Genomic DNA, 19,234 nt, shown 5'->3' with positions numbered 1-19,234 from the left:
TGCCATCAAAGGTGCGTCTGTTGCAAAAGGTGTTTCCGTGCTGTCAAAGCAACGGTCTGGGGCAATCGAAGAAGTTAAAAAACTTCTGTTGATTTGGATTAACGAAAAGCAGCTATCCGGCGACAGCGTGAGTAAAGCAATTACATGCGAGAAAGCACGACGGGATGCATGATGTTTTCGCTCCTTCAGTGAGGAAATATCTCGAGGAGAAAGGACTCCCTGTCAAGTGTCTTCTTCTCCTTGACAATGACCGAGCGCATCCACCAAATTTTGAGGAGGAACTTCAGGGTGATCTTAATTTCATTAAGGTAAAATTCCTCCCTCCAACACGACCCCTCTCCTGCAGTCCATGGACCAGCAAGTGATTTAAGCTTTGAGAAGCTTTAGACAAAGGCTTTATTTACCAGATGCTTTCAAGTGACAAAGGACACCGAACTATCCCTGAGGGATTATTGGAAAGACCATTTCCACGTGTTTCATTGTGTTCAGCTGGTACAAAAGGCTTGGCATGATGTTACCCTCCGATCATTGAAAGCAGCTTGGAAGAATTTGTGGCCCGCATGCATCCTTGGGAGGGATTTTGAAGGATTTTATCCTCATGGCGCTGCTGTTTTGGATGAAATTGTTTCCATTGGCCAGAACGTGGGACTCAAAGTGGATGCGGATGATATCGAGGAGCTTGTTGTTGACCATAATGAGGTCCTCAACACGGAGGATTTGATTACCCTTCAAGAGGACAAGCAGCAGCAAGCCATCCAGGAGTTGTCAGCTGAGGAGGAGGAGATTGCTGCAGCATCAAGTGAGCGCATTAAAGAAATGTTGGCAAAGTGGAATGAATTGCAGGCTTTTATCGAACAGTTCCATTTCCAAACAGCAATTCCCTCTGACCTCCGACCTCCAACGCCATTCCATCAAGCCATCAATGACCATCACAAATGTAAATAAAACGACTTTATTTTACAGTAGAGTTTATTTCTTTAATTACAGTCCTTATGGAATGTGCCTCTCTTTCAAAACAGCAATTCCCTCTGACCTCCGACCTCCAACGCCATTCCATCAAGCCATTAATGACCACCACAAATGTAAATAAAGTGACTTTATTATACAGTGCAGTGGATTTCTTTCAATACAATAGCACATTTATTACACATAGAATAAGGTATATTGTGTGTAGTTTTAAGGCTTATTTAGTTGAAAATTATATTTTATGGAAACCTGGGAACGGATTATTATCATTTCAATGGTTTCCTACGGGAAAAAAACATTTGGGATACACACTTTTCGCCTTACACACTCTGTCTGGGAACCAATTAAGTTTGTAAGCCAAGGTCTCACTGTATAGCACTGAAGCAGCTTACGAACAAATTCACCTTACGAACGACCAACCGCTCGGAACGTATCTCGTTTGTATGGTAGGGAGTGTCGGTATACTGAATGTGTAAATAAATGAAATAAATCTTTAATGTTTGTCTTCGGAAGTCAGTAACGTTTAAACAAATGAGGCTTCAAACCGTCTTGTCATCAGCCCTGGTGCTTTCTATTATCTCTGGGACTGGCTTTATTTTTTGTTTATGATAGTTTTCCACGTTAAGCGCTTTGGTACAGCTTCAGCTGTTGTTAAAGCGCTATATAAATCAATGATGTATTGTATTGTAAGTGTGAATTACCCATGTGATTACAATGCTATAGTTTCTGGAGCGATGTTTATATCGTCCAACTGCATTTGAACAGTGACTTTACACAAACATGTAGGAAGATGGCACAGTGTTGACTTAGAAGAAAATGAAAAGGGTTGTATTCGGTAGAACAACTCATTGTCTTTCATCGGCTTGGTTTTGCAAAATGAACAACAGCTGGTAATGATGGGATTATTTAGAAAGGTCAGAAGTAATTTGGTTGAAGCCTGCTCGTAGTAAAACACGCTGGAAAAGTCATGACGGGGAATGACACGCTGCGATCTACTTATCCTCCAATTACAGACTACTTATCGTCTTTCCTGGACCTTGCTTTGTGAAATGTAGAACAGATGCTCACGATGGGATTATTTCACAAAATCAAGATTGACTGGGTTGAAGGGTCGTTTGCAGTCAGACATGGTGGAAAAGTCACATCAGTACATGACATCCTGCAATAACATCAGGAAGGTAAAGCCGCTTCCTCAAACTCTCTCTTTGGTCTAATGCAGTACAGTCGCTCTGAACCGGGGTTTGGTGAGTCAGTCTCAGGGGTTCGACAAAGGCTCTGTCATGCCATTGAGGATATGCAACACGGGACTTAACATGTTAATTATTTATGCTATCTTGCAGATTACTGGCTGCGGATGGTCACATGACATTGCTTCTCCAATCGGTGCGGTGAGAAATTTTGCGCGCTTTGTAGTCAAAGAATGACTGTCGCATGTCATACAATTACTAAAAGTACACTTATCTCTTGAAATTGTATGTACTTTTTTCTCTTTTTAATAAATAGTCTTTTTAGCTATTGAATTTGTAAAACACATATCCATCCATTATCCTTACTGCTTATTCCCCCTCATTAGGGTCGTGGGGGTGCTGGAGCCTATCCCAGCCATCTTTGGGCACTAGGCGGGGGCCACCCTGAATTGTTTGCGAGCCAATCGCAGGGCACACAAGGACAAACACCCATTTGCTCCCACAGTCGAAACTAGGGACACTTTTTGAGAGTTCAATCAGCCTGCCATGCATGTTTTTGTAATGTTGGAGAAAACCGGAGGACCTGGAGAAAAACCCATGTGGGACCGGGGAGAACATGCAAACTACACACAGGGAGGCCGGACCGGGTCTTAACTCACGACCTCTGCACTGTGAAGCCAGCGTGCTAACCACTCGCGTACCGGGCTGCTATAAGTAAATAAAAAATATATAAATAGATAGATATACACACACCTAAAAAGTTAAAAAGTAAGTAACCCTAAAATGGGTTTAAAACTACTGATATGAGGTCTTTCTCACTAGCCCCTCTCAAATACAGACAATCCTAAATTGGTCCTTTTTGGACTTAGTACTTTTATTGTACAAAAGTACAATAAAAGTACTAAATCCAAAAATAATTGCTATCATTGCAATGGACTACTCTGTTCAACATCCAAGACTGTGTCCTTATTTCAACCGAAAAGAATATGCTTTTCACTGACTGAAGACAGAAACTGATGGTGGATTTAGTGAAAGTCTGCCAAAAGATCTAAAGGGAGGAAACTTGGATTTTGGTCATTTCCATGTGCTCCTGACATTAGGCACTGCAATTTTCCTCTGACAAAAACAATGGTTAAATATTGACCTATTTCAAGCCTATAGACCTATTTTCTCAATCATATCTTTGCTGATTTGATATTGCTGCATCTGTATCGCAGCCTATACTCTACTTGTCCCTGTGAGTCTTTAAACTTGGGTTACTTGTTTGTATAAAATACAACATGGCTAATTATGATTCAACAATGCTGAGCCTGATAAATTCCTCTGAGGAAAATGCACAAGAAGCACAATGTGGGTAATTTAATGTAGAAGTGAAGATGGAAAAGTGATTACCGCAACAAGCGCTTTGCCATTTTTCCTCACACCTAATAGCGCCGAGACTCCCCAAAGAATAATTGGAAAGAATTTTTACATGATGTTTCCAGTGATGGCCTGCTGGGTTCGACTTAAACTTAATGACGTTGCATCATATCAGCTCTGAAACCTGTCTGCGAGACTTACGGGAGCACAATGAGAACTATTTCTGTTACAGAATAGACGTGGTTCTATTGGAAACATACCTCTTTGAGGAGTGCATAGGGGCTTTGCAATGAGGAAAGTTCAACGGCAGGCTGGAAAAGGCGAAGTTTGGAATCAATGGTAATCAGCTGCTGCAGGTCGGACTTCTCCGGGGTGTAACCCTGACTTGCCGAAACAGGTACTGCCCACATGTCCTCCTGGAAGACACGCATTAGTTGAGTAAGTCATAGACCAATGGGATTGGCCTCAATTATTTTGTGTCAACCTCAACGAGAGATGCTCAACATTTCATATTTGTCACTTGGTAAACAAGGATGACATAGCGGGTAACGCCTATGCTCGCAGCATTGCCAACTAATGCAGAATCAACTGCCCCGGGAGAGGAGAAAGCAGTGGAAGTATGTGGTCACGAGAGTTAAGAGGTGAGACAAGATCTAGACCACAATTGGATGATGCAAATGTTTCTCTGATTAGTGAGGAAAGTGTGATCGACAGATGTCAGAATATATTTTGTGTTTACAAAAAATACAAAATAGTGGTTCATTGATTTCCAATTTAAACATGTTAAAAGGGAATAGCTAACCAAAACCGGTGGCGGGCAATGGATATTATCGCTAGGCCTTCAGTAGTGCTGCGTCTGAATCAATCCAGACTGAAACAAATGTGGTGTAATTTACTACAAATCCACTACAGGGTACATTTAGCCAGGAAATAACTGACCAACATTTCTTAATAATGTCCATTTTTGTCTTAAAGTTCGTCTTGAAAATGGCTTGATCAGAAAATATCCAACCAAATCCATTTCTTCTCCTTCAGCCATTGTGAGTTGACAAAACTGCTATTAAATCAACACAATGTATTTGCTTATGCAGCTTGCTACCGATACAGTGTTCGAGCGCTGCCAGTATGCTATCGTCCTGGCGGCTGGTGAGCTGATGTTGACTAGCGCCTTCAAGAAGGCGTTGGTACCCCGTTTGGGGTGCCAACTCGAAATATTATATTATTTTGAGGATTCGACAAAGCATGTTGCGTCGATATTTTGGAACACGGGATCAGAACCCATCCTGATGAGATAAATTCACAAGAAACGGGTTATGAGTCACTTGATTGATATGTTTGGTCCCATTTTTACACTGGACGCCCTCCTAATGTAACCTTACTTTCTTTCTTTTTTATTTAGGTTTGGGTGCGACATCGGCGGGGAAACAGCAGAAGCCAAAAAGTGTCTTGCTTCTGGACCTAACTGGATGTTACCATTTGACCAGGGCAAATTGTCCTTACTGGGACAATGTACTCCAAATAACACCACACCCACACAACTGCAGTGGAACTGCACGTGTTTGAAGATTGTCACATATTCAGTCCAACAAAAAAAAATCACTCATTCACTGCCATTCACGCATTTATTTGGGAATTGAAAATATGACGTAGAGCGCCATTCCCGAATTGTTCGGGTTTTATTTTGTTTTTCTTTTTTGGGTGCCGATGAACCGCTGGCCATGGCCTCTGGCAATGTGTTCCATTCCACAAGGGGCAGTATTTCCCCTTTTTTAATTTTAGAGCTTTGTTCCACCTTCAGCTGTTGTTAAAGCATTGCATTGCATTGTATTTTGGACAGCCGCCCTGATGTTAAGCTCATATAACTCCAAACCAATATAATTTAAGAATTAACTCTTTTTCTGATGAAAGAAGAAAGTCTAAGGTTTCTTACGCTGCATTGAATGTTTATGTAGTCCTAAAACTTAATATGTAATATATGTAGTTTTTCTACTTTCATTCCTTTCATAACTTTGCTGCTGTGAAATGTAAATTTCTCCACTGCAAGACTAATAAAGGGCAAATCCATCCATCCAATCCATTCTGTGGGTCCTGGAACTCAAGTGACAATGACAAAAACCCTGGCACCGGAGCGGACACATTTTTGCACATGTCTGGCAGTGAATGAGTTAATAAAATGGGACTCTACGCTGAGAGAGAAATCTACGCTGAACTGAGTATTATTCTCATTGCACCATAGATATAAAGATGAACCTAAATGGGATGCATGTATCAGGTTAACAAGTGCTGAGTACATCCTGCTCTCCACCTTAAATCGACATCTCCTTTTTATCTAGCAATTGTAAAGATAACATTTAAGTTACGGTTCAATGAGTAGAAAGTTCCCATCTGGTTTATTTATGTGTTAGAATAGTACGTACATAATTCCTCCCATATTGCAAAGACAACTTGTACACGACTACATTGGTTCCAATGATCATGAACTGATAAATGTATTGCCTTAGCTTAACAGATTTAAATAACATTGTGAGAAGATCAAAATGTAAAAAAAAAAAGTGTAAATGGCAAACAGAGCAGGAATGTGGAGTGCATGTGTCCCATTGGATTCTTCAAGGAACTGGAACTTAGTCCTGAAAAGGATTCGCTGCCAAAGTCCCAGTGACATAAATAATGTTTACGCTCCGTCATGATCATTCGCAATAGCGTACTTTGCAATAACAGGAAGTCTTCCTCTCGCCAGAAAAAATTGGAAATCAGAGTAACTGCATTCCCATCAATTCAGTAGCTGCCACTACAACCATTGCGGTATGTTTAAAAAAAATAAATGTCATAAATAAAGTACCATGGCAAATTTGGGAGGCCTCCCATGTATGCAAAGCTATTGGAGTCAAACTAAAAGGAAACGTATGTGACAGATAATGCTTCCTAACAGGCCTAACAGCAGCCAAAAGTGCAATTTGGAAAAAACAAAGGCATCAAGATAAAGATGAAGATATGATATAAATTGTAGTGTTGCTGTGAGATCTGTACTGCTAGACTATCTGCCCTTCCGTTTCAGACTTGGAGCTCTGATGGCGCCCTCTCCCGTATTTATATGTGCCAAATCCGTTTTCCCGTTTATGAACCGTTCTGCCTTCCAAATTTCAAAGTCACAGACATAAGCATCATCATGCAAATGTGCCAACAATAGGAATCGTACCACGTGGCCTCTCATTAACTACATCTGGCTTATGTGTGCGGCTTTGGATAGTTGAGGATAGTCTGCCCAGAGACCCTTTCAGCTGCCAAGTAGACCTCAAAACATGCGCAGCGGTAAGCATTTGTCCATGCGCTTAGCTGTAAAAAGCATAAACGACTGTGACCGTGATAAGGGCCCCGGTTCAACTATGTGAATGACAGTGACTATTTGATAGTGGAAACATATTTTGGTTGCAATAAAATATCAAAATATCTTGCAGAATGTTGATAGCAGACATGGTTAAAATCGAATCACCACCTGCTAAGATGTGACTCCAAAAGCTCTCAGACAGGAGGAAGAAGTATTCAAGATTTTGCAAAAGTCATATGTTGCCTGTTCTTCTCCCCAGCTTACCTCGTTGTCTGTGCCTCTGGCACTGTTCTCTTCCTCTTCGTCTATGTCTCGCAAGAGCTCAGTCAGACGCTCTTCCTCTGCCTGTGTCAACAGCGCTTGGCCTCCTTTGCCCCTGACGAGCTAGTGAAGCACACAACGGCAGGAAAGACAACGATCTTGACTGCAGACGACTGTGGGTTTGCAAATGAAGAAAATCAAGTACCAGCAAAACATCAAAATAAAATGTCCTTCAGGGAAAAGCCAAAATCACCGATGTTTTGACTTTGTGTCACTTAATGAATCTGTGCAACAAATAACGATTGTATCAAGGTTGAATGATGATTCATAATTTGAATTTTGACCATTTTATGGCAAATGATTTTGACTTTGATGCAAGGGCAGATTAAATTGATGAAGACAGATAGGCTATGGGGCAGGGATGTCCTAACTGCAGCCCGGTGGTCATGTGAATGTGAAGTTGTATTGAGAGCAGGGGTGGACCTATTCTTGTGTGATTCAGGGTTGCAGGCCACCACAAAAATAATGAAAAACACAAAACGGTTTGTCTGCTTTGCCTTATCACCTTTAGAAAAATAACAAGACAGACTGACAGAACAACAGGCCGAATGACTGATAAGTCGGTCAACCGACAATAACATACAGACAGACATCAAATATTGTTCAGTCTCATTGAAAGGACTCCCAATTATTCTTTTATTTTGCTCCATGGAGCACTCGCAAATTCAGCATGTGTTTCACACTCGGCCAAGTCAGACTGAGATAAACAAACAGTGAAGAGATATCCTCCAAGTCCCTAGAAGATTCCTAGAACCCTCTATGGCCTCACATGAACTCCAACATACCTCAATATTTCTCTTGACAAAGTTCTTCTGTCTCTTCTTGCCCTTGGTGGCGTCACTTTGGCACCCGTCATATGGTTCCTCGCACACAGACTCGGCTCCTTCGCTCATGTCACCTGCTCTGTCTTCACCTGTCGGATGAGAATGTACTTTAGATGCTACATGGAATAAGTATGAAAAGGCTTTTGTTCTTGCTGGTGGGTGCAATGTAAAGATAATACACTTGTTATATTGTTTTATTTGTATTTTTATTGTTGACTTTTCCAAAATAAATACTATGTACAAACTTCTACCGGTAACTGTGGAATATAGTACCGTTCGTATAAAGTGACAGTTGTGTTTTTAAAACACTGTTGTGCTCTTTGTCTGAAGAATAGTGTTGGGGGGAACTAAATCGAGCAGTTTACTGAGATTATGGTGCCATCTAGTGCACGTTTGTCTCCTTCCATTACATCTCCCACCATGGAACGCCATCTGTGTCTCCTTTCAAGGATAAACACACTTACTCAGTAACATTTGTTGTAGTCGTCTATCCATTTCAACGTAATCTGTCTGAGTCTGAAACACTGACTCGATGTCCTCCCTCCCCGTTGGGCCTACAAAAAATATAAATATGGAATGAAAGTTCACGATTAGTTAGTTAGTTAATTGATTATTGCTTACCAATTGGTGCTTCCAAAGCCCAAAACAGCTTTGCGTTCATGGCTTCGTGGCTTCGTGGAGAGTGACCTTCAGGGAAGTTCTCCTATGAAAAATACACATTTTTACTGAGATGCACATTCATTTAATGTGTTACATTAATTGAAGTTACCTTTTGGAAAGATTGTACAGTATTTGTCACGGCAGTTTTAATGTCATAGTTTTTTTTCTTCATAAAATTAAGATTTTCTTTTGAAGAACAACCTTTTGTATTCCATTGCATTGAACACACATACATACATCTATTTATTACAGTATTGCTTGAGTAAATGATTTGTTGAGACCACACCAGAGACAAGTTCTTAAAGTGACACATGAAGCATGGCAGACACAACAAAGGCTGTCATATACTGCCATCTGTCAATTCAGCCTACAAATGGCACTTTGAAAGATCTGCCTAGGTAACTGGTAGAGCTTTTTCACAAGTGCAAAAAAAACTTAATTAACAATCACTCTACAATTTACTGTTTTTTCTTACCATTAACTCTTGCCAGAGCTCAGCTTGGCATTGTTTCCTTTGACGCTTGGCTTCTTTTTCTCTGCACAGGCATACAGACAGTAGGTCGTCAAGTCTCCTCATCTCCTCAATTGCCCTCTGCAGTTTTGGATCTTGCTTCTCTTCATCAGTTGCATTGATATCATATGAACCTAAAATGGATATAGCACATGAGCGAAAATGGATGTAGCACATGAGCGACTGGGAATTATTGGTAAAAGGATGAATATATGGATATTGCATTTGCCTTTATTATTGACATATATATTGACATTGATACATTAAAAATACACATTTTCAGATGTAAGGACACAAACAAATATTTCTGTGCAATAGTCAACTCACCTCTTTGTGTGATCTCAGAAGATTCTCTTGATCCAGGTCTGGAAATGCTTTCTGAACCACCTTGTATGCTCATTTCCATCACGAGCAATTGGCTTGTTCAGAAAAAAAGTAGATTTATTTTATCTTGAATGTGTTATGAATCTAACCCAGATATAGTGCACACAATCTCGCAGGGTAGAGGAAGTTTTACGCGAAGTTTGCAATTGATTTCGTCTGCTAACACGGACACAAGCACGATGGTCTTTCTCATTTAACACTACAAAGGCGTTCTATTTGATCCTATTTCACGTCAGTGACGTCAAGACGATAGTTCCCTTTGCGTATTTTCTATAAAATAAGATATACAAAAACATAACATCATTGCCCCTTGAAGTGAAACTTATTTATTGGATTTTCCTACCTGTGTGTGTTTTAAAATATTGTAAACACACGTAACTATGGACGCGAAAGCTCCCGGATGTTGTAACGATGGAAATGGAGGCGGTGCAGGGCTAATGTCTTATGCTAGTTAGCGTAGCCTACCTGACGGATAATGTATTTTACGTGCATATATATTTTATTATTATAGACAACCGTCAGAAATATTAGTTGTAAATGTCGTCGTTGTGGAGTATCCCAGGCTGTGTTGAAGGAAGGTGAGTAATAGCTAGAAACCTTATCGTCCGCATTACGTGGTTTCTTTTTGCTATGTAGCAAGCTGTCGATTTATTTTGGTCGTTCTGACGAATTAAGTTGTTCGACAATTGTCGTCGATGTATAAGCATCACTGAGGAGTTCAGCCAAGTATGTTCTAATCAAGTTTCACGTCGTGTTCCAAATCCCTCAATGGCTGATATACGCAGTGCAGGGAAGATTGTGTTTGTTGCTGTCGATCCAATTACAAGAACTCAAATTATATTATACTGTGTCTGCGAGGGGTTACTTGTGCAAGCAGGTTACAGCTGCATTGGAATGAAACAATATACAGTAAAGTCTCGTTATATCGATAGCCCCGGTTATATCGATGCTATTTCTATGCACGCACGGAGAAAATTACATGCAAACTGGGTCGGATATATCGATAGTCCCGGTTATATCGATATTTTTTCGAGCTCCCTTGAATATCCATATAACGAGACTTTACTGTAATTAATGAAGCAAATGTTTGTGGAAAACCACTACCATTCACGACTCTCTCAGACTACTCATGTCCTGTCATCATCATATTGTCTTTTCTCTGGCATCTGTCCAACCGCTGTCGACTGTTTGAGCCGTCAATCATATTGTTCCAGGGTCATTTGACTGCGGGTCAAAGATGCGCAATGGAAAGTCAAAGGCAAACACAAGCTTGTTGGACCAACCCTTGTTTTAAATTGTCCTTGTGCTTGTTGCTGACACTGGCGATGGTAACCACAGGGCAAGATGGTTCAGGTAAGGGGACTAAAAATGTTATTTGCAATATGTTCTCAGTGGTTCAGGACCCCGCGCCAAAGCAAAATGCAAACATTCTCAAATAATGGACAAGCATCACAAGTTTGCAATCAAAATGTGTATCATGTTCCTCATAACACATCGGTGCTAAATTGAGACCCAGGCGCTTACTGCCAAAGCTGCATATTTGGTTGCATCTCTTCCTGTTACTTGGTCCAAGACTGTATTTACCATCCTGTATATCCTTTTTTTTATTCTTCTTCTTGTCAAACTTACAAAATGTCTAAATAGATACTACCATCTCGTGGACAACAATGGAACTACGTCCAAATAAAAGGTTGGGGAATAAAATTGTGATGAACTGCTCATAATTTTTTAAATAGCAGATCCAGCGATCCGAAATGTAGCCAAGTTTATTCCATTTTGTAATACTGTTGTAATGCAACAATGTGGGACGAGTGAAGTACTGTATTATATCGCAGTATAAGGCGCACCCCCAATGAATGGTGCATATACTGTATAAGGTGCGCCAGACTATAAGGTGCACCTTCAATGAATAAAAACAGTTTTCCAATTGTAACTTAGAAATATATAATACTTTTTTATATATTATTATAAGGCGCTACAGTCGAGGCTGGGGTTAAGCACGGCCTCTTCTACAGGGGGAAATGGAGTGGTGGCTGACAGTCATTGCGAGACCTGTTGTGGCTCGATATTACTTCACATAGAACGTGCACCTGCGTATAAGGTGCAGGGTCATCGAAGGGTCATGAAGAAAATTCTTGGGTGCGCCTTATACACCATAAAATACGGTAAATACTTTCCAGATTCACTGGTCTTTATTGTGATCCAAAGCAAAGTCCATGGGTTTATCATGTTTGGCTGTTTTCCTCCATGCTTCTCAGACACTGAGACGGTTTCAACTCATCTTGTTTGACGTCGACATTCGTAGATATTCTTGTTTCTGCCAAAAAAAGAAACAAAATGCAACAATATTCTAAAAACTAAAAAAAAGGCCAGTTGTTAAAACTACAAGTCCGCTCAACTTCATATCATCCCTTACAAAAACATACACGCAGCTGTGACATTTACCCTCAGCTGGCGACTTGAACATTTGGTAACATCTGAAGCACACGGTCAGGAGAAGAGCCTCGGCGCACTGGAATGTGTAGTAAAGCAAAGGAAAGAGGAACATGGGCCCAATGACCTCTGGAGGAAAGGCCACCTTCAAGATAGTCAGACACAGCTGGATGTTCTGACAGCCTGTTTCCACTGAGACGGTCCTGCTGCATCTGGATTCAGTACAGATAGATCGATAGCGCTTACTACTTAGTCTGACGACAGCGACCTGAACGATATCCAATGTTCAACCCAATTGCTAGGTCCAAAAAAAATAACTTTGGCTCCAAGTAACCCAGTCTGCTCAAAATTCTACCTCGTGTATGATTTCCACAACTCCACGATTTTCATGTTCATATGTTGACAATGACGTGTCTTTATAACCTTACTTTGAGCTTAGTTTGCATATGGAGGACATGACATATCCCAACGTGAAGCCTATGCAGGGCATCAGAGCCGATACGGCAACAACATCGGCGGTCAAGATCATCCACAGCATATCTTTGACAGCCACACCAGACAAAGAGAACACGATGATGCCGGAAACGATCAGAATGCTCAGGCCAGACTGTTGACAAAGAAAAGCACGGTTTATAATAATAATAATACATTTCATTTGTAAGCACCTTTTAAAACTCTAAAGGTCACTTTATAGCACAGGTGTCAAAGTCAAGGCCCGCGGGCCAAATCCGGCCCGCCACATCATTTTTTTCGGCCCGTGAAAGCAAATCAAACTTGTTAAATTTCATGATGATTGCTAAAATCTGAGCCTAAATTTCATATTTTTGGATGCCAACCACAATAAAAGTCATTATTCTTGACTTCAGATTTGAAAACGAGTTATTCATTAATTTGCTGTGTGCTCTATATGTAATATTTGAAGGTATTTAAACATTCTCATGGGTTCCCCAAATTCATAACGGCCCTCGAGAGGAAACCATAACTACAATGTGGCCCGCGGCAAAAAATGACTTTGACACCCCTGCTTTACAGTCACAGGATAGGTTTTTCTGCGAGTGAGCAGCCGCATGCGCCAGCATTCATTCAACCCAGAAGTAAGTTAAATAGATAGAAAGCTAGCCAGCTAGCTAATGAATAGCCAGTAGATGGCTATAGCTAGCTAGCTGGATAGCCAGATGCGCCATATAGGTAATAGTTTACCCAAAATGCGCATAGCTAGCCAGCTTGCCAGACAGCCAATAAATAGCTACCTAGATAGCCATTTTATGCCATTACCAATCAATTATTCTCAACGGAACGAAAAACAAGGTAGGAGGAAAATGTTCCTCTTTACCAACTTGGATTTAATTATCTCCCAACATGTGGCGATGATTTATTCTTTGTAAACTGTTGTTCAAATTTTCCATTTGAATCAATATCACTCACAGCTAAAACACTTTGCAAAATGGCACGCAGTCAACCAAAACTTCTAGTACATCTGTGTAGGCTCTCAGTCGTACAGGAGTGGTCCATCGATGAAAAGGTTTCTTCAGCCGTGTTCTGTACTTCTTTGAAGGTGTTGGACGTTTCGCTCCTCATCCGAAGAGCTTTGTCAGTGAACTAAACTTGTGCTGGTAACACTGGCCCTATGGACAGAGGTAGCGGTGCTAGACCTCTGCTCTGATAGGTCCATGCTCCAACAGACTTCTTAGGGCGGGGTAATGACCTAACAACAGACTTCTTAGGTCGTTACCACTTAGGCTTAGTCATGCTAATGAGGTGATACCAGGGCTAATGGGGCAATCAGAGTCAGGGATAGTACATTAGAGGTAATCAGACAGTACAAAAGAAGTAATCAGATTAGCTTCAGGGAGTAGTCCACTGCTCCGCCAACCTTGGAGCAGGGACCTATCAGAGCACTGGTCTGGCCCTCCCACGTCTCTCCATTAGGTATCTATAGAGCCAGATTTACTAGCACAATTTTAGTTTGCTTACGAAGCTCTTCGGATTACGAGCAAAACAACCGACACCTTCAAAGAAGTACAGATGACGGCTGAAGAAACCTTTTCGTCGACAAAACTTCCAGTGTTAAATGAATGTTTTGTTAGACAACCAACTGAAAAAAAATATCTTACTTTCAGGATCACCGGCGTATATTTCGGTTTGTAGTGATTAAGCATAATGCCCAAGCCGCAGGGCACCAAAGTGAAGGTGAGAGCACTAAGGATGCCCATGTAGGGGACGGCGTTCTCTAAGCCACTGAAGCCTTGAGAGTAGATCAAAAGCAGCAAGGGCATCAGACCCAATGCTGCAATGCAGGAGCATGTGGTCATCACAATACTACAGAGGGAAAAGAACAAAATTACAGGGGAAATAGTTTAAAAAATGAACTTTTAAATATTTTATACTGTACTGTGTATGTGTGTAATCCCGTGTATCTCCATCATCCAAAGAAGACCAAGATGTAAATTCTTTCACGAGCCTTGCTTTTGTTGTTGTTTTTGTGTTGTTTTGTCACTTTGAGTTGTTGTGCGTTGTATGGAATGGATACGGATTGTTTTTCAGCATTTTTGGCCACAACATTCATCAAGGAGGAGACTCTGCTGAGCAGTTGCACGGCAGCACTGTTTTCGATTAGGAAAAATGTCAGTGCCATTTGGCTGGACAGGTCTGGGGCAATTGTGCTATTTTTGCGCCTGTCATGGGCAGCATTTTCACAGCCCCGCTTTGTTCAGCAGAAAAGTCGGTGCTGTTGGACAGCTAGATGGAGGCTTGAGGAGCTCGCGATAAGAAGAATTGAGCGTCAGCGCGGAGTGCCGATGCGTGTATGGAACTGTCGCGGCTTGGAATTGAAGCAAATTTACGTGGGACAGGAGATATAAGACAATCTCTTTTCGTCAATTGATGCTACAGCTTCGACTTTACTTACATTTAGCTTGTAGCAGACGTATAATCCACTGGTAAAAAGGACACATTGATCCTCTTCTATTTTATCTAGAACTGCTTCATACAACAAAGATGGTACATGAAGTGCTGAAGATTTAATGACTGTGTCTTTTATGTTGTGTCACATTATTTGTTTTGTTTTTGTTTTGACTTCAAGATGGCACCTTGAGAGTGGCTGCCTTTATTGCAGTTCCTGTATTGTGTTTTTTTACTTCTTCCTTTCCTTTTCTCTTACTTTCAACACTTTGCTGTTGTGAAATGTAAATTTCTCCACTGCGAGGCTAATAAAGGTGAATCCAATCCATTCCAATAACTGTAAATTGAATGACGATTTTTATACCTCAGATTCATGTCACCCTTGAGTGCCAAGGTGAAGATATTGGATAGATTTCCACCAGGACAGCAGCCACATATGAGCACAGTCACCGCTTTCACTGAATCCATCTTCAGTGATTTGGCAAGTACAAATGCAGTCATGGGCATAATCCCGAATTGGGTCACCATGGCGATGGCCACTCCCTTGGGTTTGAGCAGATGGCTCTTGATTTTGGATATCTCCATGGTGCACCCGAGTGATATCATGGTGATGAAGAGGATGATGACGGTGAATGTGTTGATGGCGTTGTTGAGGGGTGGGGATATGTTCAGAATGTTCATGCTGCCATTGGCAGACATGTTCCCCTCATTGGAGATGTCCATCGTATTCATTGTAGAGCTCAATGCTTAGTTTCTGTGGGTTTCACCTGACAAATGACGCAAAATAAATACTATTAGATCAAAATCATCTTTATTGGCCAAGTATTTAGAACACACAAGGAATTTATGTCCGGAAGAACACACTGTACTAGTATCATCATAAAAAAGACAGGACAAATAAGTATGTAGGACACTAATAAAGGCTAATCTAATCTGATCAAATTCCTTAGTGTAAATCGTATCTCTCATGAATAACTGTGAGACAATATGCAAAGTATCAAGCAGACAGTGGTTTAAGTGAGTACTGACCTAGAGCTACAATGATGATAACGGGATGCTATTCCGCAGGGTTGTGTTAAATTACAAAGAGGTACCATACAGTTATGTTTGGGTTACTGGTTAGAAAGTTAATGGCCAGTGGGAAGAAGATGTTAAAATTTCTGCTCGCATGGTAGCTCTTGCCTGAAGGGAGTAGCTTTAAAAGGTGGTGGGCTCCTTGGCTGCATAGGGTCGCAAAAAACAAATGAAAATGACAAAAACAGGAACAATAATAGGGAGCGCGACACCGAGGCTGCCACTCGCGGCGACGCCATCTTGAAAGATTGGATTGCACATCATTTATTTTTGAATAGACACAAAAAATAACTGAGAGGTTGAATAGACCACTCAATTAATTTTACATATGGTGTTGCCAAAGGTTCCATTTTGAGGCCCCTTTGTTTTTTATTTTGTATTTTTTTAACCAATTTTAATGCCAAACATCCATCCATTTTCCAGTGGACTTTGGCCCGGAGGCATACACCCCAGACTACTCACTAGCCAATAAGGGAACATAAAGAAAAATATCACATTTACATTCACATCTATGGACAATTTAGTATTTAATGGACCAAATTTGGAACAAAAGAAGAGGCTATATTACCCTACGGAGCCCCTAAACTGACACGGAAGTACATGAACGCGCATGTTTTTTTTTAAGCTTGCGAGATCTCGCAAAGTATTGCGAGATCTCGCAAAGTTGTTTATTTTTTTTGTTTCGATGTCCCCTTAGGGGCTCCGTATTACCCCCCCCCCCCCCCCCCCCCCCCCAAAAAAAAAAAAAAATAACACAAGCTTGGGGATGGTATAACTCTTGTATTCCACTGTATTCCACTGTGTATTCCACTGTGGTCATTAAAAAACGGACATTTTTGTATTACTATTAAATAACGCAATACCAGCCAGTCAATCAGTCTAACTTTGGATATACTGAAAAGCAAAATGTTTAAGAATTGTCATTAAATAAATAATATTTTATCTCCGCTAATTCATGACAAGCAACAAAGGTCAATTAGGCTGCAATGTTCTTACGCTCCATTCTCTTTTTACAGTTAAACATTTCCTCAATCCAGAATTGTGCATGCATGACATCATACTGACATTCAAGATTAATGATTTTTTTGGGTCTGCCATAAATCATTTGTAAGTACAAAGTGACTTCAGACAACTAATAAAAAAGGTGAATTTATCTTGCAATATTTATTCATCAGTCACAGAAGATCATTTCGGATTAAAATGCCGCTCAATTTAATCATCAGTCACAAATGCTTAATTATTGTTGAATCTTGTTACACTTTCATGAATGTTGCTTCAAAAAGAACTTGTTGCCTGAAATTGTACCCCAAATGATACACAGTTTATGGCAAAGCAAGACTGTATGATGTTTTATTATTTCCTCTGGAATATAGAGTAAAATAGTTATTAAATTGGACAAATAAATTCTGAAAAATGACTCTTTTTTTCCCTCCTTGGCCTATTTTTCACTGAGTCTACCATTGAAATCAATGCTACAATAAATACTAGAAATATTTCTTACCTTCCAACAAATCCAAGCTTCAAACTTTGTAGTTCGCATCCCTGCACACATTCCTCCCCAGTTTGCTCCTTTTTCTTTTGTGGTCATACTGGAACCCTCCCTCTTGTGCCATGTGGTTCCATGGCAACATGGTGGCGCTGCTGCAAACTTCAGAGAAACACAAACCTCTTTTTGAAATGCGACACCATCAACAGCCGGATTGTTTTTGTCACAGATACAGAGAATTTCATGAAATTCTGTTTCGTAGTGACCTTCTTGAGAACCTCTCCATTAAGTTCTTTCCTGATTTGATTTCCCATTAATCGGGAGGATCTTTTTGAGCTGCAAGGGGTGCATGTGGAAACAGAGGCCCATATTATGCAACTCTGCAGATAGAGTATTCTGTAGGACTTGGCAGAAGACATGCTCTTTGTTTTTTGAATGGGATGCTTTCGTGAACAAACACATTAGTTACGACTCACATGAGAGACCAAAGAGCTCTCGTGTAGTGGTTGCCTAATCTCTATTTGCAAGGTTGAGATTAGGCCCAAATTAAAGGGACCACAATTTAAATGCTTCTCGTGTTCTGAATGCTGACTGTTGCAATTGTTTGGTTTAAATATATAAAATGAGATTGTATCTTTAACAAGTCAGATATCAAATTCATCTTCACATGGATTTTTATAAACCCTGATTACTTGGTCATGGTACAAATGGTTTCAGTCAATTTCTGAAAATCTATTTTCTTGCAAATTTAGTAGACAGTGGTACGTACGTACAAAGCAACATTTAATGGATATGAAACAAAATACTTTCCATTTAGACTTTTTTGACCTTGCAATTGACTGATGGCCACTTGCGGTTCTAGACCGCCCTTCGTCCAAAGTACATTTTATCACAGTACAGGAGTGGTTAGCGCATCCGCCTCACAGTGCCGAGATGTGGTTCGATTCCCGCTCTAGCCTTCCTGTGTGGAGTTTGCGTTTTCTACGCTGGCCTGCGTGGGTTTTCCCATTTCCTCCCACATTCCAAAAACATGCATAGCAGGCTGGTTGAACACTCCCAAATTTTCCCTCGATAGGCTGGCAACCTGTTCATGGTGTCCCTCGCCTATTATATTATAACCCAGATATATCCAAAATCCGGCCTAGGGGACAAATGCGGCCCGTGGCTAATTTTTATCCGGCCCGCAGCCTCGCGTCATAAAATCCATAATGTCTCGTCCGCATGTAGAATGAAGACATTGGTGTGTGTGTGTGTGTGTGTGTGTGTGTGTGTGTGTGTGTGTGTGTGTGTGTGTGTGTGTGTGTGTGTGTGTGTGTGTGTGTGCGTGTGTGTGTGGTGTGCGTGTGCGTGTGTGTGTGTGTGTGTGTGTTTGTGCGTGTGTGTGTAGGTGTGCGTGCATGTGTGTGTGCATGCGTGTGTGTGTGTGTGCTACTTCTGGGTCACGTCTGGGTGCTGCTGCTCACCCACAGAAACACCTTTTTTTTGTGTCCTTTAGAGTTTTGAAAGGCGCTTATAAATTGAATGTATTATTATTGTTAATATTATTATTATTATTATTTCAACAAGTAAAACACATCAGTCATGAGCCAGCATCGTTAGCATCTAAAATACCCAAAACACGCAGTATGATATTTTTATTCAAATGCAAAACACCAATAAAAATGACTTAAAGTGTCCAAAATCTGCAAAAAAATTGAGCTGCGAATTGGGCATTTTCAGAAAGTCCCGCCCCCAGTTCGTGACGTCGCGCCAAGACGTTTTACATTGCTGAAAAATCTAAACAATGGCTTTAAATTCGGAGAA

At 40.8% G+C, this 19,234-nt stretch overlaps 2 protein-coding genes and 1 long non-coding RNA gene across 7 annotated transcripts in view; 1 reads left to right on the top strand and 2 right to left on the bottom strand.

Moving 5' to 3' along the window:
- fsip1 (fibrous sheath interacting protein 1) overlaps nt 1-9,901 on the bottom strand; it is a 45,979-nt gene extending 36,078 nt beyond the window's left edge. The window contains exons 1-7 of the mRNA XM_089004321.1: nt 9,481-9,901; nt 9,118-9,287; nt 8,604-8,685; nt 8,447-8,536; nt 7,944-8,071; nt 7,102-7,221; nt 3,773-3,928 (exon numbers count right to left, since the gene is read on the bottom strand). Of these exons, the coding sequence (XP_088860447.1) occupies nt 3,773-3,928; nt 7,102-7,221; nt 7,944-8,071; nt 8,447-8,536; nt 8,604-8,685; nt 9,118-9,287; nt 9,481-9,559 (825 nt within the window). The 5' untranslated portion in view covers nt 9,560-9,901. The remainder of the gene's footprint in view (nt 1-3,772; nt 3,929-7,101; nt 7,222-7,943; nt 8,072-8,446; nt 8,537-8,603; nt 8,686-9,117; nt 9,288-9,480) is intronic.
- Nucleotides 9,902-9,957: 56 nt separating this feature from the next.
- Nucleotides 9,958-15,218, top strand: LOC148893544 (uncharacterized). Its single transcript, XR_016115983.1, has 3 exons — nt 9,958-10,115; nt 10,752-10,890; nt 14,515-15,218. It is a non-coding gene; the product is annotated as an uncharacterized LOC148893544 (long non-coding RNA).
- LOC148893543 (hepatic sodium/bile acid cotransporter-like) lies at nt 10,775-17,603 on the bottom strand. Of its 5 annotated transcripts, XM_089004326.1 has the most exons (7): nt 17,448-17,518; nt 16,054-16,105; nt 15,236-15,638; nt 14,085-14,289; nt 12,399-12,577; nt 11,983-12,182; nt 10,775-11,854 (listed from the first exon to the last, which is right to left on the bottom strand). In XM_089004326.1, the coding sequence occupies exons 3-7, from the start codon at nt 15,601-15,603 to the stop codon at nt 11,763-11,765; spliced, it is 1,044 nt and encodes a 347-aa protein (XP_088860452.1). In that variant the 5' UTR covers nt 15,604-15,638; nt 16,054-16,105; nt 17,448-17,518; the 3' UTR covers nt 10,775-11,762. The 5 variants fall into 5 exon arrangements, with proteins under 5 accessions (XP_088860452.1, XP_088860448.1, XP_088860450.1 ...); XM_089004322.1 differs by having other exon boundaries at nt 10,775-12,182; XM_089004324.1 differs by having other exon boundaries at nt 10,775-12,182; nt 16,054-16,091; nt 17,447-17,488.
- Between the last annotated feature and the right edge of the window lie 1,631 nt (nt 17,604-19,234).

This window comes from Hippocampus bargibanti, linkage group LG09, assembly GCF_051943395.1.
Source record: "Hippocampus bargibanti isolate YZ-2025 linkage group LG09, ASM5194339v1, whole genome shotgun sequence".
In the NCBI taxonomy this organism is placed as follows: domain Eukaryota; kingdom Metazoa; phylum Chordata; class Actinopteri; order Syngnathiformes; family Syngnathidae; genus Hippocampus; species Hippocampus bargibanti.
The sequence above is the reverse complement of the archived record's forward strand: the minus strand, read 5'-3'. Positions and strand labels throughout refer to the sequence as shown.

Coding starts and splice junctions, on each gene's coding strand:
- LOC148893543 (XM_089004323.1), bottom strand. CDS start 15,603: ATGAATACGATGGACATCTCCAATGAGGGGAACATGTCTGCCAATGGC. Junction 12,578..14,084: donor ATACGCCGGTGATCCTGAAA/GTAAGATATTTT, acceptor CTTTGTCAACAG/TCTGGCCTGAGCATTCTGAT. Junction 12,183..12,398: donor ATATGCAAACTAAGCTCAAA/GTAAGGTTATAA, acceptor TACTGAATCCAG/ATGCAGCAGGACCGTCTCAG.